The sequence below is a fragment of the Pipistrellus hanaki genome, assembly GCF_964339955.1.
Source record: "Pipistrellus hanaki genome assembly, chromosome: 14".
Lineage (NCBI taxonomy): Eukaryota > Metazoa > Chordata > Mammalia > Chiroptera > Vespertilionidae > Pipistrellus > Pipistrellus hanaki.
In genome coordinates, this window is record NC_140516.1 from 49,757,095 (window position 1) to 49,782,353 (window position 25,259).

The 25,259-nt window shown below is 38.1% G+C and overlaps 1 protein-coding gene across 14 annotated transcripts; it reads right to left on the reverse strand.

The window, feature by feature from the left end:
* Positions 1–5,887: 5,887 nt before the first annotated feature.
* Positions 5,888–25,185, reverse strand: TIAL1 (TIA1 cytotoxic granule associated RNA binding protein like 1). Of its 14 annotated transcripts, none has more exons than XM_084904538.1 (16): positions 24,666–25,168; positions 22,417–22,483; positions 21,866–21,927; positions 18,218–18,314; positions 13,104–13,202; positions 12,809–12,863; positions 12,528–12,615; positions 11,492–11,560; positions 11,182–11,249; positions 10,644–10,719; positions 9,140–9,248; positions 8,763–8,858; positions 8,571–8,655; positions 8,192–8,315; positions 7,720–7,859; positions 5,888–6,265 (listed from the first exon to the last, which is right to left on the reverse strand). In XM_084904538.1, coding segments are annotated over exons 9-16 (759 nt in total). In that variant the 5' UTR covers positions 11,184–11,249; positions 11,492–11,560; positions 12,528–12,615; positions 12,809–12,863; positions 13,104–13,202; positions 18,218–18,314; positions 21,866–21,927; positions 22,417–22,483; positions 24,666–25,168; the 3' UTR covers positions 5,888–6,138. The 14 variants fall into 14 exon arrangements, with proteins under 14 accessions (XP_084760664.1, XP_084760652.1, XP_084760653.1 ...); XM_084904526.1 differs by having other exon boundaries at positions 13,104–13,253; XM_084904527.1 differs by lacking the exon at positions 24,666–25,168 and adding an exon at positions 22,703–22,762 and having other exon boundaries at positions 22,417–22,459.
* Positions 25,186–25,259: the final 74 nt, after the last annotated feature.

The following is a 25,259-nucleotide window of genomic DNA, read 5'->3' on the forward strand; positions in this document are numbered from 1 at the left end:
TTAATGTGAATTGAACTTTTGCATTTGACAGCACAACTAGATTCAGGGCACACTTAAGATCCAACCAAACTAAGCGCATAGAAAAATAAGGTCTTCAGTAAACATGTACCCTTCTTCATAGATAGGAAAGTACACTTGAAATAACACACTGTGTAAATTGTGCGCTCACACGGGGGTACCAGACTGTGGAAGATCAACAGTTCAGATTATCTGCTGCTTCAAGTCTTTTATAAGTTGTCTTACGTCACTTAAGAAATGTCCTTCTATTCTTATTCTCACTTAAACAAGAAATTTCCTTCTAAACAGTCAGCAAAGATGCTGAAACACACAGACCTGTGATGTCTATGTGCCATAAGTATAAATGCCACTTCAGTTATCACATTGAGTCTTAACTGTCACTTCCCATGGCTAGTTCCAAGCCTGTTATACTCAGATGCTGCCTGTCCAGGAACCCAGTTCTGCCTTGCTGGTAGCCCCTCTTCCTAAAAAATGACTCCCCCCAGACTAGCCAGCACCACGGCCCAGCACCACCCACTCCCGAAGCGCTGTGCAGGGGCAGCTACGTTCCCCACGCGGTGCGCTCAGAGACCCTTTGAAAGACGATTGACAAACTAGACTGAGTAGCAATCACAGAGATCACGAACTCCAAAAACTAGTTTTTCTGGAAAATGTGTGACCAGGATCAACAGGATTTTCTTCCCGACAAGAGCCAGAAGAGGAAAAAAGGAACCCCTGCTAACGACGTTTCAGATTACCTTCAACCACAACTGTGCAGCCTCAGAATCTGCGTCTCAGCAAGCACCCAGCTGACTCCAATCAAGCTCTACTCAAGTAGACCACCAAGTGGTGTTCTTGTTTCCCAAGAGAGACTACACGTTTACCTTTCCTTCCTCAATTACACTCATGCAGGCAGCATTTACTGAACATCTACCACGTGCTAAGTACCATTCATTGAAGGCCTAGGGTTCGAACAGTTATCACATCCACCATGTGCCAAGTACCATTCATGTAAGGCCTAGGGTTCGAACGGTTATCAAAAAGAAGTCCCTGCCCCCCTGGAGCTTACATTCGAGAGAGGGAGACTGACATAGCCAAAGACATAAAAGTAGCAAAGCAACCTGGGAACGGCCATCCATTTTTAAAAATAGGTGCTTCGTTTTAATAAACAAAATGTGGATTTTGACAGATATCCCAATCCCATTATTTTCCTGAAAATGCTCAAAGGCAGTATTTTAATAGCAGCTGTTGGCCAACATTCTAATATACAAGTAGATAGACTAGTAAAAACACACCTTAAGAAAATTAAATAAAAATGATCAGGGCCTGTAGGACAAAAAAGTAATATTTTATTTTCAAAAACAGGAAGTCTCCTAATGGTCTTGATAAAATGTGTGTGGTCTTAAACTAATCTATTAAATATCAACATCCAAGCCCTGATTGCCAGGCATGGTTTACTTCACCTGCCCAGGACTGTCTGTCCCCGTTTTAACACTTCGGAATCAAGACCTTCTCCCCAGAAGGAGAAGGGGCCATATGCTAGCATGTAACCCAGCTAAAGTAAACTAGCTAAAAATGCTTTTGCAAGTTTAGTCCTTTTCAAAACGAAGCAAACTAAAATTTATTAAACGGGCATTCTCAATTTTGTTTAGCTGACATATATTTACTTTTATGAGCAAAGGTAATCATATTAAACTAATGACTTGAATAGTCCCAACTCATAATTCAACCAGTAACTGACTGAAAATCTGAAATTTATACACCATTAGTATCAGTTCTTAGAACAGACACAGTTGGATATGGCTACATTTTACACAGAAGGTGCTGGACTTCTCTTCATTGATAGACCATTATTTTGGGGGGGAAAGATGTATGAACAGGAAACAAACCAAAAACATCATAGTTGGGCAGGCAAGTATGGTATACAGCCAAGTCTGGTTTACCTCAAAAATGCAATTCTGCAGTACCACCCGCTAACCAGGCTCTCTGCAAACCAGTCAGTTCACAAGAACGAAGCAGAGTCAAAACACAGAAAAGCTAAACGCAGCTGTAAAACCAACATGTGCCCAGAGATGGTTTTTCAACATGCAATCATTCTGGCTTTCCTTTACCAAGCCAACTTCAAGATATGGGTCACTTTTCCACAGGAACCTCTCAGTCAGTCATCTGTGCACCTGTTTGATTCCTGGTTAGGGCACATGCCTGGGTTGCAGGCTCGATCCCCAATGCAGGGTGAATAGGAGGCAGCAGATCCATGTTCTGCTCTATCGATGTTTCTCTCTCTGTCCTTCCCTCTCTCAAAATCAATTTTAGAAATCTTAAAAAAAAAATAAAAAAAAGTAAGAAACTAAGGTAAAGGCAACTAACTTTATAAAGTAATAAACTTTTTTTTTAATGCAGCAATTTGGAAAAGTAAAAAAATATAGCTTATGTATTACAACTGATTTGGTACATTAAGGAAGTCATTATATACACACCTTTAATCAGCTGTTACTCTAAGTGACATTCTTGTTTAAAAAACAAACTATGAATATTATGTGGATTACCCTCTCTTCCCTCAAAAACCTAAGTTGACAAAAGGGTAAATTATTATAAGTGCCCCCTTTCCTTTGCCTTAAATTTTTAAAAATCCAAATACCGGTATATATATTCCCCCTTCTCTCTACTTCCTATATATAAATCAAACTTCCTTCACATTTAGTCAATTCTAAAACCAAGTCATTTTTGCCCCTAAGAAATATTTACAAATTACCTTGTGAATTAGTTTCTAGCCTATCACTTAAGTTTCAAAACAGACCCAATTTAAGTAGCCAATATTTCATATTAATATAGCATTTAAATACCAAACTAACTATACTTGGGAATAATACAGTTCTTAAAAGTCATAATTATTCACTTTATTTTCTTGTTTAAAAATAGCATAGATGGCACTCTTAATTCGCATTAACCTGTTTGAACACAATTAAGTAGGACATTTTATCACTATACAATAGAAGAAAACCTGCTCATTTAGACCACTTAAGGCTTAAACTAGTAAAAATATTGTTTATCTTTCAATGCATACTAGAATGCAAAGTCTCCTTATAAAGTTCAATAGTTAATATATTAAGTGGAAGCCCAAATGCTGACTACAGTAGGTAAGATTTAAGTTGGCCATACCAGCTGAAGTGTCTGGATAACTTACTAAATTCTTAGTTTTTGTCTAAATGCAATCTTTAACACCAAAGTTCCACCTAGACCTGTAAAATAACGGTTTCCATCATTGTGGACTCTAAATTAATGAGACTTTACTGTATTAATACTGAACAGAGCATACATTTTTAGAAGGATGCAAATTTCTGCTCCTCCATATCCAGAGATTAAGATTTAATTCAACAAAGCTAATGGACTCCTAACACTTCCATAGAACACAGAAACGGGAGTGGAATGTCTATACATTCCACACACTTCACTAACAAATTACAGGAAAATTGCTTATTTCATGGCAACCTGGATTATATAATAAACAAGAAAAGGCCACTTATTATGATGAGTGTAGTCTTTATTGAAAGACTTACTTCAACTGTGGATTACAGCTTTGGCTTAAGTTGGCCAGTCGTTTTAGCCTGTTACTGCCAGCAGACATAAAAACCAAGTGGGAATGCCATGGGGGAAATAACTAGTAGGGATTAGAGCAAAGATGGCAGTCAAAAACACATCACCAAAATCAACCTCAAAATAAAAAACTTTCATTGCATGCCCAAGAATCTGTGCTGCCGTTTCTAATGAACATGGAAAAGGCAACGATTCTTAGGCTTAAATTGGATGAAAATAGCACTGATTTCATTTAGTTATGGCCGGTGTTAGCTGGACAGTTTTATTCTAAGATAGTGCATTTTGTTTGGATATTTAAAAAACTTACTATGAAATAACTTCCACTAACTGAGCTGATCATGAACTCTCGTTCTCTTTCCGATTAAGACGAAGGACACTTCAGTCATGTGTTTTCTATGGCAATATAATTAATTAGTCCTTATACTTTTATTAATTCATAGAATATACAACTAGGAAATACTGCAGCTATATTTTAGCTGTTATCGCAATAAGCTAATTGATTTACTAGCAGACCAAAAAAGGCAAACTGAGAATTTAATAGGCTTTTATCAATATATTTTTAAGTCTTTAATTGTTCAAGTTTCACATATATTCAAGAAATTTTTTATTAGGAGGCATAATTGATATAATTTGTATTTGAGTGTTCTCTTATAAAATGTAAAATAACTTTTCCATAACATCCCCCAAAGACACCATGAGCAAAAGAAATAAGGGTAAATTTTGTAATAGAAGAATATAACAGATGACTATAAAAATTGGCCCAAAGATGAACTTCAGACTCTGAATTTTCAGGTATAGTAACATTTGGCTATATTTCTAAATAGGGGAGAAAGGGAAATAATACCAAAATTATTGTGGTTACCAATTTATAAAACCATCATTATTTCAAAGCTAATTGTAAGATTTCAAAAGTTTCAATAATAATCTGTGGATATTAGTTGCAACTTACTAAACTATAAAGGCTTTTCTCATTTTGGTGTCCAGGCCTCAAAACATTTCAAATATATTGCCTAAACATTTGCACCCCCTAGCTGTCAAAATTCAAATACAGAGGATTTTATCCCTTTTACATTCCTTATGATAAAAGTTCGAGGCAGATTTTATCCACATAGCCCGAAAAATGCCTCCGAAACAAACCTCAATCTTCTCCACCTACTAATTCTTTTGCAAACTGCACTCACACAGCCCAGCCTCTGTTCAGGCTTTCCTCCCCGGCACACTAGCCACACAGGAGAACAAAGGAACCAAAAGGAGAGTCACAACTCTGTACGCTAGTCAAAGCAAAGAGCCGATCATAAATTGGTACAACGAACTGTCTAAATAAGATGTTTTAGCAATCTTGTTTAAAAAATTATCGGGCAAAATATATCTTATTTAAAAAACACCCAAAGATTTTTTAAAAAACACTTGTATTTTACAATTTATAGGAACCTTGAAATGGCTTACAAGGTTTTAATCAAGGTGTTTACATACCAAGTGATGTAAAGCAAAGGGAAAAGGCAAAAAAAAAATCTAATCTGCAATGACATTTTAAAATGTATTTCTGCATCAAAGATTTATATGAAATTAAAATTAAGGCTTTTTCTGTATAGTAATTTGTATAATTTTAATTTTACATAGTAGCCAACCTTGGAAATGTCAGTCTTAAACATTCTTATCAATCCATTGCATTCAATGCAGTGGAGTGTGTTGTTACTTCAAATAATTACATTGCTACTTCTATGTTGAAGCATGCTTTTTAAACACTGTAGTTAATATTTACAATGTATATCATTTAAACTTCATGTAAAAGCACAAGTATGACTGTCTGACTTTAATACAAACACCATACTTGGAATTTTCCCCCAAAAGTGAAATGTAATTTACTACAGTTTTAATAATCAACACTTTTTAAAGTCTTAAAAATATGTCTTAATGTGGATCACCAACATTTGCTCAAGTAACTCAGGCAATGCTGTTCCTTATTTAGGTTGCAAAATTTCTTTATCAGTCTGGCTTCAGGTTTCTTTAAGCATAAAGTAAATATTTCCTCCAAAGCGACTCCAAAACCATGCATTTCTTCTCAACATCACACTGTTTTCCTGCTGACTTCGAATGTGGTCCACCTCAGAGTGGGGGAAGGTAATGTCAGGATTCAGGATGAACTTATGTGTGATTCCCAGTTTTTCACGATCCTCCCTTTTTTCTCCTCTTTTAAAAACAGTGAGTTAAAATACTGAATAGCAAGGTAAAAATGGAATAGTATCTAGTAATCAAAATGTATTACCCATTTCTCCTATAAAATTTGTAGTCAGAATTGTCTTTATTGACTTTATTTTAGTTTTTGTACACAAAGAAAAATCATGTTCATATCCATCATGAACAAAAACTTAAAAAGGCAGAACTAGAAGACATGTGTCCTTCACCAAAGCAAAGCTGTGCTAAAGGTTCCAAACATTTCCATTTTTAAAATAAATATTTCCGTTTTCCGATGTCTACTTCCATGTCTTCAGAGTGTCACAGGAAACTGAAGCTATTATGAATTACAATTTTGTTTAGAGTCCCAGCTCACTGCGTTTGGTAACTTGCCATACCATATCCAGCTTGGTTAGGAGGAGGTATTACAGGGGGAGGAGCTTGTCCTTGGGGAGGCTGAGCACCAAATCCACCCATCCAGGCAGCAGAAGGTGATTGACTTGAAAGAGAAGAAAAAACAAACACTTCAGCAAACACAAGGAAAAATCATCTGTACATTTTTACAAAAACCAAGCAGAGCTAAATCACAGAATAGACAACAAAGAATCAAACCTACAACAAAGAGCAAAGAAATAACTGATACATAGCCAGCCACATATGTAGAATACATATTACAATATTAGTCTTTTTATTTTTATTGATTTCAGAGAAGGGAGAGGGAGACAGAGAAACATCAATGGTGAGAGAGAACCACTGATTGGCTGCCGCTTGCATGCCCCCCATTGGGGACTGAGCCCGAAACCCAGGCATATGCCTTTGACCAGAATCAAACCCGGGACCCTTCAGTCTACAGGCCAATGCTCTATCCACTGAGCCAAACCAGCTGGGCACAATATTAGTCTTAAATTGTTAAGAAAATAGCCACAACTTAACACAATGACTACTCTGAAGAATAGCTCAAAACTAATTAAGAAAACAAACAAACAAATGGCCCCCTGGCTTGGCTCAGTCCTTGAGTGTTGACCTATGAACCAGGAGATGACAGTTCAATCCCTGGTCAGGACATATGCCTGGGTTGCAGGCTTGATCCCCAATAGGGGGTATACAGGAGGCAGCTGATCAATCAATGGTTCTCTTTCATCACTGATGTTTCTGTCTCCTCTTTTTCTCTCTGAAATCAAGAAAAATATAATAATTTTTTAAAATGACAAATGATTCAACACATCATCTACCTACTGTATATTGCACACTGTATATCAATTTACAAGAAATTTTAAAAACACAAGTTCATTTTTAAAAAAGAAGGAACAAGTGAAAATAAAGGGGACCTCTGGGGACCAGCCCACTCTATCAAATAAGGGGAAAAAGCAAGCTTTTTAATCAGATAAATCTCTGAAACTCCTCACTCAAGCCAACAGGTATAAATCATTACATTTCTGAACATATCTAGACAAAGATCTTTTCCACACCAAAATAAACAAGTAGATAAAATAGTACGTTAGAACTGTAAACCAAACTCTACCAATTGCTTATAAAGGTAGCAGGACATACCAAACATTACCCCAACCTCCCTTTTCACCTAGGTAATAAGAACATTTTAAGCACCATAAATCTCTTTTCATAAGTTTTTTAATAGCTCAATAAATTTAATTTAAATAGATTCTCCCTAGGAAAACACACTTTTTATTGCTCTTGTCAGAACCATATTTCTATACTGAAGAGAAAAAAAAAAAACTTGCCGAAACCGGTTTGGCTCAGTGGTAGAGCGTTGGTCTGCGGACTGAAAGGTCCTGGGTTCGATTCTGGTTAAGGGCATGTACCTTGGTTGCAGGCACATCTCCAGTAGGGGGTGTGCAAGAGGCAGCTGATCGATGATTCTCTCTCTCTAGCCCTCTCTCTTCCTCTTTGTAAAAAATCAATAAAATATATGAAAAAAAAACAAACCAAACTTACTCTACTCCAAATCCTTGTTGATTCCATGGTTGCCCGTATACTCCATAAGGCGGTACTTGCCACCCATTTGCCATATACTGTCCGTACTGTTGTGGGTTTCCATAAACTTGGCTCCACTGACCCCACTGACTATAGTCAACCTAGGAAAAAGCAAATTACTGTTTTAGGAAACAAGTAAGAAACACAGTATTTGAAGAAAAGTGGGAGACAAGGAAGAGAAAAACTAAGTAAGCACCCTTATGTGAATAGGACTCTGTTATTTATCATTGTCTAAGTTTATTGGGTGGTGACACCTGTGAAAAGAAAGTATTAAGATTCAGTTAATACCACAAAATAATCACTTTTGAAATAGTATTAATAAAAATCAAGTGAAAGCAGATAAATGCTTCATTTTTTAATTTCAGTTTCTAAAAGTTTTTATGTAGATATTTAAGATAGAAACCTTAAACAGTGCTATGAAGAATCGAATTACCTGCTGGAAGTTTTTAGTCATATCAGGAGATTCTTTACCCCAATAGCATTTAACAACATGTCCTTCGATCGTAGTACCATTCACCGACACAATGGCATGGGCTGCACTTTCGTGGGTTGAAAATCTGAAAGAAAAATAGAAAAAGTTTTTTTTAAAGAACTTAACACAGTACTAGTTTACATACACACTTGTTAGATTATAAGTATCAATTTGGCATTGGTATCGTAGAGTACGTTATATAGGTAGTTTAAAGTTCTACATTACAAAGTAATACTAACATAACAACCTCTGATACTTGGGGGGTGGGGGGGAGATCAAATAATGTAACTGAAAGAACAAATCAAATTTAAGAGTAATAATATTATAGGTAGAATTTTACCTGACAAATGAATAGCCCTTTTCTGGAAAAACTCTTATTTCCATGATTTGTCCAAATGGTGAGAATGTCTGTCTCATAAGTTGATCTGAAAAACAAAAACATATAGATTATTCAAGGTTCATGTTTATCATAAAATTGGTACTAATAGTGATGAAGCTCCAGAGAAGGGGGTTAGAAAACCAAACACAATACCTGTTAACCCAGAAGCAATTCCTCCACAGTACACAGTACAATTTTTTGGACTTGACTGGTTTACTACATCTTCAAATCTTAACTGCTTAGTGTTATCTACATGCACAGAGAAAACAAAAATGTTGAGAGATTACTATATTTTATTAAGATATTCCTCATTTGGGGGGGAAAAAGTGAAAGTATTTTTCTTCATGCTCTGATTTGATCTATATCAGATGGTTCACAGCTCCAAATATAGTATCTCAAAGCCCAAAGTTATATTCAAGATAAAACGAGGCTTGCAATGCTAACAAAGTTTTAAGACTATACCAATTAAGACTATACCAATACATGACTTTGTGAAGCACCATCATTTTAATAGAGTGGATGTAGCTTACTTTCTTGTGTGCTTTTAGGTGCAGGTGGTTTGCGTGTGGCCCAATTGGTTCTGATCTGACGACCACCCAGCCACTGACCTCCCATATGCACAATTGCATTTTCTGCATCCTATAGAGAAAAAGAGAAAGAGCAATTACAAACAGAAAATTGTGGTATATAAGACCCAGAAGATGAAAGAAAATGCTGGCAATGCTGGATCCAATAAAACATCAGTAAATTAATTCCCTGAGCATCCTAAGCAAAACTGGACTAATATACTAAGAAAATTATTTATATTAAGTGATTCATAAAAGCTATTATTATTTATAGATTTCAAAATACCAAGACAGCATTAGAGAAATTTATCATAATTCAAATATGCAAGAAAAATATCACAATCCCGTTGATTAAAAAATAAAAAGGCAGCCGAAGCCGGTTTGGCTCAGTGGTATAGCGTCGGTCTGCGGACTGAAAGGTCCCAGGTTCGATTCTGGTTAAGGGCATGTACATTGGTTGCGGGCACATCCCCAAGTAGGGGATGTGCAAGAGGCAGCTGATTGATATTTCTCTCTCATCGACGTTTCTAGCTCTCTATCTCTCTCCCTTCCTCTCTGTAAAAAGTCAATAAAATATATTAAAATAAATAAATAAATTAAATGAAATAAAAAGGCAGAAATCCCATAAGATAAAGTGGTTTTCTAATATTTTGATTTTATGATTTGTAATGTAACTTTTACTGAATAATATATAAAAACTCTAATCACCTAACCCCGAAAATGTACATTCTAGTAGCAATGTATTGTAACTATAACACAATACATATTAAAAACTCATTTAAGGCAGAAAACTTTCTGCATTGTTGGAAAATGCTGTAAAGTGGCTGCCAATAAAAAATGAATTTGGATTCTCAGAATTAATGCGAATTTGCAACAAATGCAATGAATCTAAGCAAAGAAAGTATATGACTCCTGCCCTTTATCTTACTGCTTTAATAAATGCAGGTAATCTAAGTTGCTGAAACTGTTCTAAAATGCTGATGCCAAAGCTCACTTTATAATCTGATGTTATAGTTAATGCAAATATTTAAATATTTTAGTACTTCTTTCTTAAAAGAATACATGCAAAAGTCAGGATGTACTGCTTCAACTTTCATTTAATATCCCAGCTACAAAATTATGAGTAATTATTAGAAGTTAAAACTGAGATTTTCAAAGTTAAGACTAAATACAGTCTAACTTCCCTCCAAATTCTGACTACCTCATTTGTCCTACCCTTTAGCTTTACTTCTAAGTTATATCTTACCTTCACCAGTGCACAAATGCAACTTTATTACTCTTCCTTATAATCAGGCTATCTTTTTCCAGCTATTTCCAAGCTTATGACAAAATGAATTATGCTTTATTGTTAAGACATACAATATTACATAAAAGCTGTGTTTGCAGTTAACATCTAAGACCATTCAAGTTTCAGATTAATTAATGACTAAATTCTGTATTAAACTGAACTTGCATTGAAAGAACGTACCAGTTTGTTATAAAAAGATACAAAACCATAGCCTTTGGATTTTCCAGTCGCCATGTCTTTAACTACTCGGGCGTCCCTGCGAAAAGAAGCACAGCTCAATGAGGGAAGTAAGAGTCACCCTCAAAACAAAAACCAAAAGGAACCACACACACTGTATCGTGAGCATTTTTAAAATAAAATTCCAGTTAGCCCTAATTAACTACAGTCATTCCTGAACTCTCCCTAACGCTTCTTTACCTGTTAGAAAAAAGCAGTAGGACAAAAACATGTAATAAACATGCAACCTAATCAAATAGCCTGTGCTTTCTAAACTAAATGCTCAAATCTGAAGATAAATAGGAACAATGGTTTCCTTCTCTAATATTCTATCGGCTAGTGTCCTCTAAGGTTTACTGTTCTATAAATTACTGTAACAATGCTAACTACTTTACCACCATGCAATCTCTAAATAGTTAAATGTTTTCTGCCTAGTGATACAAAATATATGAAATATTAAAAAATTGAAAAAGAGGAAAAAATAGGAATTAAAAAGGCATACATGGCCTGTTAACAGATTTCTTTATTTTTCTTGGTCAATTCTCTATCATCATTTTGGAGTTTGGGCAGCTGTAAATTTTGAAAAATTGACATTTTCAGAAATTTAAGAAAGGAGAATAAAAAACTAACAACAATGCTAAGCACACCAGTACGAAAACAACAAATTTACACAGAAATTTTAGTGAGTAAGTTAAAATGATTGGAAATAAAGAACTCCACTGAATATAGAATGTTAAAATGTAAATACTAAAATATATGTATATATAAATAAATGTATAATAAGAATAAATAGAAATGAGAAAAAAATCTACAACTGAGTTCCAGTGTGCACAGTTCCTTGCAGTTAGCCTTCAAGATCCTGTCCATTCTTATGAGCAATTCTGCAAAATAACCAGAATGCTATTACTTTTAATTGTGACTTGGACTTTAGAAAAACTGCAGCGCTCAGGTATAAATAAAGATTGAAAAACAGCAACCTGTATTATTTTTTATACTGATTTTTACTTACCACATTTAGAGATTAAAAAGCAAAGCAAATATCAAAATAGAAAATTAAGAATTAAATATTTCTTTCAAATAAAACTATAGAACAACAAATTGTATACAGAAAGATATTGTTGTTCTTAGTTGAAACATATTCCTGTAAAGTAATACTAAAATGTATTGTTTAAATCTACAGGAAATACGTAAGACAAATAGATCTTAATCAGAAATATAAATTATGATAAACATTTTATAGAATTATAACCACTTTTAGTTTTCTAATATATTTGATCAAGTAACATACAGTGAAATTTGAGCATAAACTTTGTTAAAAATTAAACCACATTTGGGCCCTAATTAGCAGAATAAAACACTAACAAAACAGAAAACAATCCAAATTTATGGCTCAAACATTGAAACTTCTTAATACTATAATAACATTTATCATTATAATTTAACATATACATTTTCATTTAACCACAATATACCCCAGGATTTATCTACTTTCCCCCACTAATAAAAAGCTTAATACACAGTATAAATCACATTTATTTTAACCCATTATCTTTAACCACCAAATATCGAAAACATTTGACAAAAAGTTGGACTTCATAATAGTTTTTACCACCCAAACATCTGCTTCAAAGATAACAATCACTTAAAATTTTTAAACACATTATACACAGGATTAGATGAAAACAAGACCCCAAAACATTAAAGTGACAACATTTTCAACATCTAATAAAAACAAAAACAAAACAAAAATCACACTAATTAGGAAAAGAAAACCTTAATTCTTATACAAGTTAATCAGATACTATTGTGCCTATCACAATTGAGTATAGTATTGATTATGATACTTACGATATTTTACCAAAGGGGGCAAATGCTGATTTGATATCTTCTGTCGTAATTTCTGGACTCAAATCCCCAACAAACACATGGAAGTGATCTGAAATCAAAGCATTTGGTAATCAAATACTTAAGTCAGCTACTAAACCTTTTATTTATGTTTATTTTTTTTATTTTTGCTACTAAACCTTTTATAGGCAACAGGAGGGGAAGGGAAAAACCCTACTTAGGCTGGTCATGCTGCCAGGGTAATTTCAGAACTCTTCCAGAGGAAATGCAGCAGGAGTACTTACTGGAAGTATCTTTTTTCTGGCTACTTGGTGTTGTTGCCCAGTTTACTTTGACCTCCTAAAAATAAAGATTATATTTAATACAATTATTAGGGATATCATTAAAAAGCATAACACTTACCACTTATTAAGTCATTTATCAAGCAGGATAATTTTTATAAAAGTACTAGGCTGAATAAAGCAAAATCATCACTCAGCAGAGCTGAATATTCTTTTAAAAAGTTGCTAAGCAAGAATGCAAACTAATTTGACATGCAAACACATATGTTCATTAGGTGCCATTATTCTATTATCTTACCTTTCCCAAAATTTTTCTCCCATTCATAGCAGCTAATGCAGCAGCTGCATCTCTGTGTTCATAAAATTCCACAAAGCAATATGGGTCATTGCTTGTATGCTGCAAAACAGAAAATCCAACAGAAGAGTTGACCCTTCTGCTATCGGGTTGCTGAGAAGAAAATCCAGGAAAAAACATTACTGATAGCTAGGAATGTACAGGTGAGATTGCATAAGTTTATGAAAGCCTAACACTTTAAAGAGTTATAGCTAGACCTGACTTTGCACCTCAGGATTCTGTTGTACGCCAACAGAACTGCCAAAGCAACACAGAAGTATGACTATCAGCATTAAATCAAAATACAGAATTCTAGTGAAGTATGGTAAATATGAAGGAGAAGTTTACATTAGACCAAACAAAACCTCAGTTCAGATTTGATGGATAAGGACCACTTCCTTCCCACTGCTCTTCTTTCCCAACAGAATTCCCAACATGAATTCTATTTATGCATCAGAATCCTTCACTAACTGTAACCCATGACTACCAAAACTACAGAAATGACCAACTTTACAAACTTTACTCCTATTAGCTCTACATATGATGAGATGAGATTATGTATTTCTTTTATAGATAAGAAATGAGAATAATATTGAAAAAGTTCAAATTTATAACTTGCTATTAAAGTGAATTTCCTTTCAAAATATTCTAATGTATTAGAGATTCTATAAATTTTTGAATTTGGTCATCAAAGACCAGAAAAATAAACTAGTGATTGAGAAAAAAATTTCTAAAAATGTCTTTAACTAAACATTTCAAGACAAAGCTACAATTTTATATCACAAAAACACTCAAAAAACATTATATATATTCTACAACATTATGCTCGACAGTAGTTGGCAAATAGGTGTTTATAGATGGTGAGAAAGTAGTAACCTAATTATATCATCTCACAACCTACATGGAAGTAAATTTTATAAACCTGCAACCTAAATTGGAGTTACACACTGTATAAATATATTTACATAAGGTTAAAAACAGTCATCACTGTACTGTGTAAAATGCCCTAAAAAAATTAAAAATGTGGAATTCCTTTGCACTTACAAAGGATAAAAATACCAGATAAAATAAAGATCTTTTCAACAATCACTGTTTTTCATCCCAGGAAAGTTTTAGAAGAAAAATCCAAAATAAGACGTCTAAAACAATAGTGGCGAAGCAACCAGAGGCATTTCCTTGAGAGGGGAAAAAGTGTGACCATTAATACTGACAAGGAAACTGGGCTCCCATACAAAATCCTACTGCCCTAGCAACATGAACACTGCTCTTAAAAGGTAGGGAAAGAAAATGGGGGGGGGACTCCAAATCTTAAAGTCCTCCTTTAAGAAAGTTAATATTTACTAGTAACGGTCAGAAAAGAAAGGATTTAAAATGTAAATAAGCTAAAACAACTAGTCAGTTTTTCCTTTTAGTCCTACCTTTCTGCCCTATGGCTTCTGAGGAAAGCACTGGTAACTGTAGCAAACACAGAAAGTCCAGTGGTAGAGCTATAACAACAGACTTCAGTGAACTCGTCTACTCATGCACGCAGACTGCATGCTTATCTAAGCGGTAGTAGGCCGGACCCCATTCAACGTACGTAAACACGCACATTCATATTGATATATTAACACCACACTACATTTTTATCTAAGACCCTACTGATTTCTGCCACATCTCAAATGTCAGATGTGTTAAAAAATTTACTAGGTAATATGCATTTATTATAGTATACAGGGAAAGCTAAGCTCTAAATAGTACCTAAAGTAAAAAACAAACAAACATAAAACTAAGAGTAAGAATGGATTTTTAACATGCCGAAATGAAATTCACGAAAGAAAAATAAATGCCTAGCCAGTCTATAGCAGTGGTCACCAACCAGTGGCCCACAGACCACCGGTGGCCCACAGACCACTGGTGGTCCGTGCGGTCCGAAAGGTTGGCGACCGCTGGTTTGGAGCAGAGTTCATGCCCTTTGGAAGCTTCCCACCTACACCACAGGCAAGTGACACTAAAAATTAACTGCGTCTTAATTACTATGGTCACCAATTTTTAAAAAAATCCTTACCCAAGGATATAATCTTTATTGATTTTAGAGAGGAAGAGAGAGAGAAACACTGATGTGAGAGAAAAACATTCATCGGTTGCCTCCTGTATGTGCCCCTACCGGGATGAAACCTGCAACCTAGGCATATGCCCTGACCAGGAATTGAACCCACAACCATTTTGGTGTATGGAAGGAACGCCCACACTCCAACCAACCGAGCCATCCAGCCAGGACTGTAGTCATCAATTCTTGTGGGATGACATAAAGATCAAGATAGAGAAATACAAGGACTTACAACTATTTACAAGTTCAAATGAGGGAGTTGTAAATTTTGAAAATTCACTAAAATCCCTCTACCCCTCAAATGGCTGTACATGCAGGTTTTTATAAAAACACTTTAAATCATTATTAAATGACTTGCAAAAGTTTCTAATGATTCTTTCCCCTTTTTCACATCCCATTCTCTTCTAAACCCGCTCCAATTGGCTTCCAACCCAACTACTAAGCCACTAAAACTCTGCGTTATACTCACCAGTGACCTCTCTGCCAGCTCTGTGATCCCTTTTCTGTCCTCATCTTGACTTTCAAGTAGAATTCAAAACAAGTGACAACCCCCAAAAAAACCCTCTAAACATTCTCCTTCACATTCCGCTATACTCTCTTGGTTTTTGCTTTCTCACGGGGGTGTGTGTGTGTGTGTGTGTGTGTGGCCGGTAGTTCTTCGTAACTCAGACTCTAAATGTCGTAAGTGTAGAGATGCTCCGGAGTCCCTCTACTCTTCTCTACATCACTCTCAGGAACTAGATGTCACCTAGTCCATGGCTTCAAATACTACTCAAGCTGGTATCATCAGCACTGGTCTCTCTCAAGTACCCAACTAGTTTATCCAACTGCCTACATATCATGCCAATTTAACTGTCTAGTGCACATCTTAAATTTAGCATTGCCAAAAAAAGAGTTCCTGATTCCCACCACTCCTCCCCCCCCATCCATCCTGTGCCTCCCCTACTCATGCCCTCTTTAGCAAATAAGTAGCATTACCATCCATATAATTGCACAAACAAGAATCTTAGGGTCGCCCTGGCCGGTTTGGCTCAGTGGATGGAGCAATGGCATATGGACTGATAGGTCACAGGTTCGATTGCGGTCAAAGGACACATGCCCGGGTTGTGGGCTTGATCCCCAGTAGGAGCCGTGTAGGAGGCAGCCAATCAATAATCCTCTCTCATCATTGATGTTTTTGTCTCTCTCCCCCTCTCCTTTCCTCTCTGAAGTCAATAAAAATATTTAAAAAGAAAAAGAGTCCTTCTTGAAGTCTTCTTTCCCATTACGCCCCACAGCCAATCTGTTATTCTATCTCCAAAACATATACCACGTTTATATACTTCCATCTCTATGGCTTCTACTCTAGAGAACAAGTCCACATCACCACTTAAACTAGTCTAGTGAAATAAACTCAGCTGGTTTCCCTTCTTCCACTCTTGCCCCTACAATCCATTCTCCACATAACAGTCATTCTCCAAATACAGTACCTTAAAAATTCAAATCAGAATACATTACCCTACTTAAAACCCCACTGCTCTCTGTCATGGTCTGTACTGCCCTCCATGATGCCAAACCCTGCCTATCTCTTCACACTCACTTCCTACCACTTCCCCTGCCCCTCACCAGGCTCCAGCTATCCTGGGCCTTTCATTGAACCCACACACCAAACTCATTACCAACTCAGGCTTTGTATACCAACTCTGCTTCTAGCTCTTAATGTAGATGGCACCATCTCGTTCTTCTGTCTCAGCTCGGAGGTGACACCTTCCCTCATCACCTAGCCCATAAAGCACATACCCTCCAATCATCATCACAGAACTGCTTTATTCTCTTCATAGTTCCGGTTTTGAATAATGCCTAGCACAAAGTAAATTTTGTGGAAAATAATGAATGAATAATCAGAAATAGGAAGAAGAAGAGGAAACATAATATACCAGAACAGACTGATAATTATCATTAGTCAGGGGAAAAAGACCAAAAAAAATTTGCTTTACAGATTTTTAACACTCGCCCTGTCTCAGGACATAACACAGACTCCTCAGCACAGCTTGTGGTCCCTACCGAACACTCCTCCTCTCCTCTTAGCATCTCTGTGACTAGCCAACTCCACTGCAAACTCCAAGCATGCTATGATCTCTGTCTTTTCCTTTCAAGCATTTCCGCTGTTTACCAGACCAGATCAACATTCCCCTCTCTACCTGGAATCCCTTCTTCCTCAACTTCCTTTTTAGCCAGTGTCCACTACTCTCTTTTTCAGCTTCAGCCTAGACACTAACACCTCTAAGAAGCCTCTCCAGACTAAGGCTGACTGGACCTTCCATCTTCTCCCACAGCACGTGAAACTGCTCCCATCGCGTTTATTAGCCTACATCATTATTGTCTGCTAGCTCCTCTGGCTCCCTCATTAGACTCTAACCTACGGGCTCTGCACCATTTCACTCACCACTACATCCCTAGGACTTACCGTAATACCTGCTACCCAGTAAATAATAATTTTTTAAAAACTGTTGAAACAAAATCATTACGCTAACAATTTCAATTCCTACCTACAATAGGCTACTCAGTTATTAGTATTTACTAAAAACACACAAGGTGCAAAATGTCGCACTATGCAAATAACCAAATATACACCAATTCCTAAACTGTAGTAAAGGGTATACTATCTAAATCAGTAACACTCTTGTTGAATTGTATGAAATGTCATCTAGTTTTTCATACTCTGAGGTAAGTTTATTAATTCTTTCCAAGGAAGAACACCAGAAGGTAACTACATCATGAAGAATGACCATTTGAGAATAACAGGAGAGGAACTTTGTCCCTGCAAATAAAACTCCATTCCAAACCGAGTTTGTCAGCCAGTTCCAAGTAATATGTCAATACAACAAACATGAGTCTCCCCATCAGAATAACTTGAGGTATACTTAGAATGTTTTTTAAAATACTAGTCAACTCACGTATCTCTAAACATCATGCTAACGGTCAGCACATGGAACTGGGAAGATCTTACCTCCGTTATCATTTTACAGCTTTTACAGGGTCCAATCTGACTAAATAACTGAAGAATAAGAACTTCCGTCACATCTCTGGAGAGGTTACCTACGTATCTGGACAAAAAAAAAGAAAAAAGAAAAAAAATCAGTAATTTCTTTCAGCCCTGGCTCTCGTGTTATTATTTAACTTATCACCTTTTAGTTCATTTTAACGTCCTGACTTCATATAGCTATTCCAATTAAGACTGATTCTATGAAAGTAAAATTAATCCTTGTTTATGAAAGCAACAAATGTACTTAGGCCACTAATGTACCACCTCAAAAGACTTTTGTAAAAAACAAATGAACATAATCGTGTATACCAAAAGCATAGTTTTCTCATCTCATTAGAATAAAAATAATAAAAACTTAAAGCAATCTCAAGATAACTACAACTTTTTAATATGAAACACAATTTAAAATAATGTAAAACACACACACATACTCATAATTATTGACTTATCAAAACACCTGATCATAAAGGAATAGCCTTTTATATTAGATATAAAGGAATATAACAAGAGTTTATCTTAGACCTCCAATCAAAGCAATTACATGAACAAAAAAGAGAGTTAAAATTACAGCAAAACACACAGAAATCAGATGGGTCTGTTTTGTCTTGCTAAATAAAATTGTTACTTCTTGTTTTGTTTTAGAATAGCAGAGTAAAATAATAAAATTTCCTAGCCTAAAACACATCGTAATCAACAAAATATATACTGATCTAGATAAAGCAAATATAAAGACTTCTTTAGAAACTCCGAGAAAATTTAAGACAAATACAGGTATACTTCTGAGTATGCCTAAAGGATTGGGATTAGTTTTTGTTTGTTTTATAAATTGAATATATGTATTTTGTATAAGAAGTTTAAAACACAGCCTGGCTGGCATATCTCAGTGGTTGAGTGTCAACCTATGAACCAGGAGGTCACAGTTCGATTCCAGTCAGGGCACATTGCCTGGGTTATGGGCTCAATCCCCAGTGTGGAGGGTGCAAGAAGCAGGCAATTAATGATTCTCTCTCATCATTGATGTTTCTATCTCCCTCTCCCTTCCTCTCTGAAATCAATAAAAATATATTTTAAAAAACATTATCTAAAAAGAAGTTTGAAACACAGAAGAATTTTTAAAAGGAAAAAAGAACACCATCACCTAGAAATGACAACCTTGGTTTTTCTTGTACCATGGACTTATTGTAATTTAGCTTAACTGTCAAACTTCTAAGTCTTTCTGGTCCTCTGTGTATAATTCCTACAATTTGCCTGTTATGAACCTCACCAAGCAAACAATATTTGTAAAAATTAACGGTTTCTTCTGGAAAATAAATGGACATACGTTTTTATTTTCCTAATATGTTACATATGGAAACTTAGTACTGAGACCAAAATAAGCTTTGCATCTATTATCATACTAAATACATAACTGCTTTAAGATGGAAGACTTTGAAAGGAGAAAACAGACTGAGAAAGGTAAAGTTATGTGTAATAAAGAAAATTATCTGATTAGGACTGAATAGGCACTTTCCAGTTCAGCTAAGAATGTCCTTGCAGTGAGTACTACCTTTCATTTATGTGCTCTAAGACCGAAACACAAGCCCATGTTAATTAATAGAAGACTAGCCCAGGGACAGACTTGTTTAGGTCACCCACACCACCTCTTCCTCACAGTGACAGCAGACAGGCCCAGAGCCAGGGCATGCATCGGCCCACTTCTTCCAGCAGCAGCGAAGGCTAGAGCCTTAGGAGTTAGCTAGGCAACCACCTGTCCCTTTTCAACTCATACGGGGTTTGTGGGCAATCATGGATGGGATTTCCTTTGTGCACAAGGCAGACCTCTCTATAAAGAAAGTGAACAGTAACCTTGGTCTCCTAAGTATTATGTTCATCTACCTACAGTGCTAGATAGCTTATTTTTAAGAGATTTGACGTGGATAAAACTAATTTTCACATATTGAAGCTAACAAGTAACAAAGTTAAAACAAAATGATCATTGTGATGTAACAAATCTTAAATTGTTTTACATTTGTATTACTGCTTAAAACCTTGATTTGTTGCACAGGCACTAATTACCTTCTATTGATATATACAGTATAACAGTCACAATCAAAGCTGTTACTGTTTCATACGAGTTTTATTTCAAGCCAATCTATTCCAATACGTTATAATTTTGAGAATTTCTAGAGGCACTTTAGATATATTAACTTACATCTCAAGCACTGATGCCAAAGAGCAAAAATGTTAGCCAGACTTTAGAATGACATTAAATACTTACAGAGAAGCCTAGTTTTAAAATGTTTCCTATTTTTCAAATATCTCCACTAAAAGTTCTGTGGTAAAGCAGCAAACTTCTTTCTGCTCTGGTTATGAAGCAGGCCATTTATACTAAAGTTCCAAGTGTTTAAATATAAAATTTCAACTCAAAGATCATATATAAAATAACAGAAAAAGACAAATGACTCAAATTTTGTATTGAGAGGTCAACTCAGAGTAAACGATTTTTAACTCAAGAAAAAGAAAAGCATACCTTCGGTCTATTTTATCTTCTAAGAACAGGAACTGTAGGAGCTAAAGCATTAAAAGTGGAAAATGATGCCTCATCCCTAACATCAGGGTTAAAATTCAATTTAAGATAGAAACTTCCCAGATGCACAGTAGGCAAAAGTTCACATTGCCAAACTGCTGCCCCTGTCCCACTGGGCAGAATTTTAAGTTAAGAACATCATGCCTTTCAGAGAAAAGACAAACCACACATTTCACCATTGAATGTTTTCTGACTCTGGAAAGAGTAGACCTACCAGGGCTGAAATTACCAGCATTTTTACATAACATAGTATAACCACATTTCTCTGATAAAGTAACATTTTTACTTTTGTTCTTGAAAAGTTCCTATACAAGCAGAGATTTTGCAACACCCTTCAATGGGCATCTAATGAATTATCAGTCTGTCACTGTTCATCTCAGGTGGCAGGCAAAGTGCAGGGAAGGGACAGGTGAACTGACCAACCACGTAAGGGGCACTGATGTTATATTAAGTTGAAAGGCTTAATTACAGCCATAATACAAGCAAATCCATGGTGTAGCTAGTCAATACTACAATGGAATTTAATGGTATTTCCTTCTGCTGTTGCCCTTATTCAGATTATACTCTCAATCACTGGTTTATTTCCTCCTTTCGACTGAGTATCAGGAAGGACAGCCGTAAAGGATGACTGCATAAGAAGGTATAATATAATCCCAGATCCACAATTCCTACTCATTTTGGTGTATCAGATGAAGAAAGTAAACTATAATAGAACACCATGATAATTTAATGTTGATTGCAGATTCAGATATACCATGGCTCAAATCACTGCATTTAGAGCTACCCACAACACATCTTGAAATGTGGGTCGTACAAGGGAGCTATCAGGCAGTTCAGTCCCATTTGTTTGCTTTTTTAAATCACAAGTTACCCAATACATATTACCCCAAAATAAATGTCAAATGAGAATGGAAAGCAGCAGAAAACAGACCTTTAAAGCAACTATTTGAAAAACTTTAGGCTCAACATCAAAGCAATTCTATACCACTTTAAATACCATCGAATAAATTAGTAATACTGTAGGTAATGAATATTTAAAGACCTACCTAGGCTATAAACACCATATTGTTTTCTGATGATAGAACCATATGTCTTAGCTTGTGTGTGTCTGCAGGAAAAAAACCTCACTAGTAACACACAGGCATTTTAAGGAAACAGTACATTCTTTTAAAACATACTGGCCACTTGAAAACCTAATCCGTAGATCACAATGTAAAATAAAAAGAGCTCCATAAACAAACAAAATAAAACCCTACTAGATATCAATCTCTACAGTCACATTTGAAAGTTTTTATTACATTACTTGTATCTAAAGAATCCTTTCAGGAGTAATATGTAAAATAAACTTAAAACTACTATGCATTGTTGTTTTTTTAATTAAAATCTGATCCAAAAAAAAAATCCCCGTTGTGAAACATCTGCTTTTACTTCAAAATTTTACATTTGAAGGTTTTAAAATATATATAAAATCAACAGACAGCATCATGTGCATATGACAATCAAGTCTGCCTATAACTTTAAATCAATTGGACTTAAAAAAAGAAAAAGGACTTAATACTAATGACAAGAGTATAATCATTGTAAAATATTTGAATACCTCTTATTGTCCAGGCAGGGAACTAAGTGCTGCAGGGTAAGACCTAGGAAGATGGAGCAGTCCTTGTCTAAAAAAAAAACACCCTTCCCATGAGAACAGTGGGAGAGGAAACAGGAAGACAGAAGAGTGAGCATGTACATCAAGGCTCAAGACGCTTCCTTACTTATGTGTGCACATGTCACATTTTTAGACAGCTGCAAACAGATAAAGTAAGTGTGTTTTGGAGAAAGAACAGGAGATTGGAGAAGGTACAGGTCAGAAGTAAGTGACAAAGAAGTTAGTTTACCGTTACTGGTCAGTTGAGGAAAGTCTAAGGTCCGATGGAGATGAAGACAAGACAGATGCAGAGATCTAGGAATTAAAAGTACTGAAACAGCACACTTTTAGCATGGCAAAAAACAAGAACTTCTCTTCACAAGGAAGTTAGAGGTAATGAGAATATGCCATGAGGATTTACCAATTATTCAGCAGCTATTATGATGTAATCATGACGTCTTAGTTTCTTAGATACAATGTAACCTTTTTTAAAAACCCGTCTTTATTTGAGAGAGAGAGAAAGGGAGAGGGAAAAACATCATGTGAGAAAGAAACAGGTCAGGCTGCTGCACACCCTAACCAGGGATGGGGCCTGCAAAAACGGAACTGGAGACCTTTCCCAGCCAGGGCATTACAATGTTACTTTTTGTTAAACACGCGCTAGCTGGCTCCAAACCCAGCTTTCCCAGATGCTTCCATCAAAACACACACTAACTAAATATCAAGCCTTGGCTTCAACAGATGTTAACAAATTTCAAGCTTGTCCCAATTCCCTTTCTGGGAGAAGAAGGCCAAGATGGAAGACGGAACAAAACAAATAGAAAAGTTTCGCTAAGCAGGCTTTCCATTCAAACATCTGGTGCTTAAGCTGGCCTCAAATTCTCAAAACAGGATGGCAGATACTTTAGTGAGGAGAAAAATCAGGAATGAAAAAGTGCGAGGCCCCCTCAAAACAAACGAACAATCAAGCCCGTATCAATATGGTACAGGCATCCATCCGCCTCCCTGAGCCAGTTTAAGACCCAAGAGATGAGAAGCTTGTCAAGCCTCCTGAGGACCTACCCGCCTGCATCCATTCCCCCAAAAGCAATCTGCCCTCGAACAGCAGAGCCAGGCGAACTCTGACCCTATCAGCACCACAGGGCAGAGGCGAGAGGAAAAACAGCAGCAACCTGGCTCCTGGGACCGCAGGCAGGCGCGGAGCTTCGAGAGGCTGGGAAAACCCAAAGTGCCCAAACTTAAAACATGTCATCAGAAACTACTCGACTTTTTTCTTCTTTTTTTAATGCAGGAAAAAGGAAGGAGTGCCTCACGATCCAGACGGGAATGCGAGTGCTGAGTCATCACTCTTCCGAAGGCAAGAAACTCCAGCGAGCGGCTGGGAGGTGAACTCATTCATTAGGTTGGGCTGCAGGTAAGAAAGCCACAGCGAGCGGGGAGGAGGAGCGTTGAAGGACACACAACGAGTGGTGGATAAAATGCATCTTTTTTTTTTTATCCAACCCTGAGGGTCTGGACAGAGAAGCAGGGGGGGCACCCACAGGACAAAAGCAGCCGGCCAGCTGGCTGGCTGTCAGCGGAGCGAAGGCAGCGCGCAGAGCAAACTTCGTGGTCCAAGGAGGGCGAGATGCTCCGGGGCCGGGAGGCACCCTCCCTCCGCGCTTCCCGAGTAGCGGGCGCCGGGCGGCCAGTTCCCGCCGCGGGGGCGGGGGCACGTGGGGCCGGGCGCGGGCAGGGGCTCGGCGCCGCGAGGGCCCGGCTTCCGCCGGGGGAGCAGCCGGAGCCCGGGGCCCGGAGGGCGCGGGTGCCCATCCCTCCCGGCCCCACCCCCGGTCCCACCCCCGCCAGGCCCGGCCCCCGCGGGGACAGACGGCGCCTGGCTCAGCCCCGGACCCTGAAGCGCGGGGAAGGAAGGCGGGCGCGCTCCCGGCCCCGCAGCCTCCGCGGGGCAGACGCCGGCCTGGGGAGGCGTGCAAAGGGGGGCGCGACAGAGAGATCGGAGCGGGCCCCGGGCCCCGGGCAGGGACCGATGGGGGAAGGGAGGGCTTCCTTCCCGAGGAAAAGGGGACAAAACGAGGAATGCACTCCGCATCCGCGCCGCCCCGGCCAGGGCGCCGCCGGGAGCCTCCCGGCCTCGGCCCCGCGCTCCCGCGCTCCCCCCCGCGGCGCCCGGGCCTCGCGGCGCCTGGCACCCCCTCGTCTCGGGTACTCACAGAGTCCGGGGCTGCCCGTCGTCTTCCATCATGGTGGGTGCGACGGAGCGATCCCGGGACAAGGGGGAGGGCAGGGCCGGGGAGGGGAGGGGGCGGGGAGGAAGGGGAGGGGGGCTCCGGGCACCGGGTGGGGGCAAGGAAAGGACACCGAACCCTGCTCGCGGGCTCTCTCCCCCCAGCCCGCTCCGGACACGGCGCTCCAACCAGGAGGAGCAGGAGCAGGAGGAGGAGGAGGAGGAGGATGGACAAAATGGCCGCCGCCACCAGCCAGGCAGGAAACGGGGCAGGGCGCAGGCGCGGCCCGCCAGGTCACAGCTCCGGCCGGCCGCGGCGGCCTGCGGGAGGGATAACTAAGCGAGGAGGGAAACGGGCCGCCGCCGCCGCGGAAACCGTGTGTCTGGTCACGAGGGAGCACGTCGTCCCAGTGCGCCCCCCTGGCCGGCCGGAGCCCGGCCAACTCGAGGAAAGAGTGAGAGGAGAACCGCCGCGAAACCGAAGTCTCTGGGAATTGTGGTCCTGGAAATGAGAGAGGGCAGCGCTTCAAAGCGCTTCTGGGAACTGTAGTCCACCGGAGACACGCGCTGGGCCGCGAAG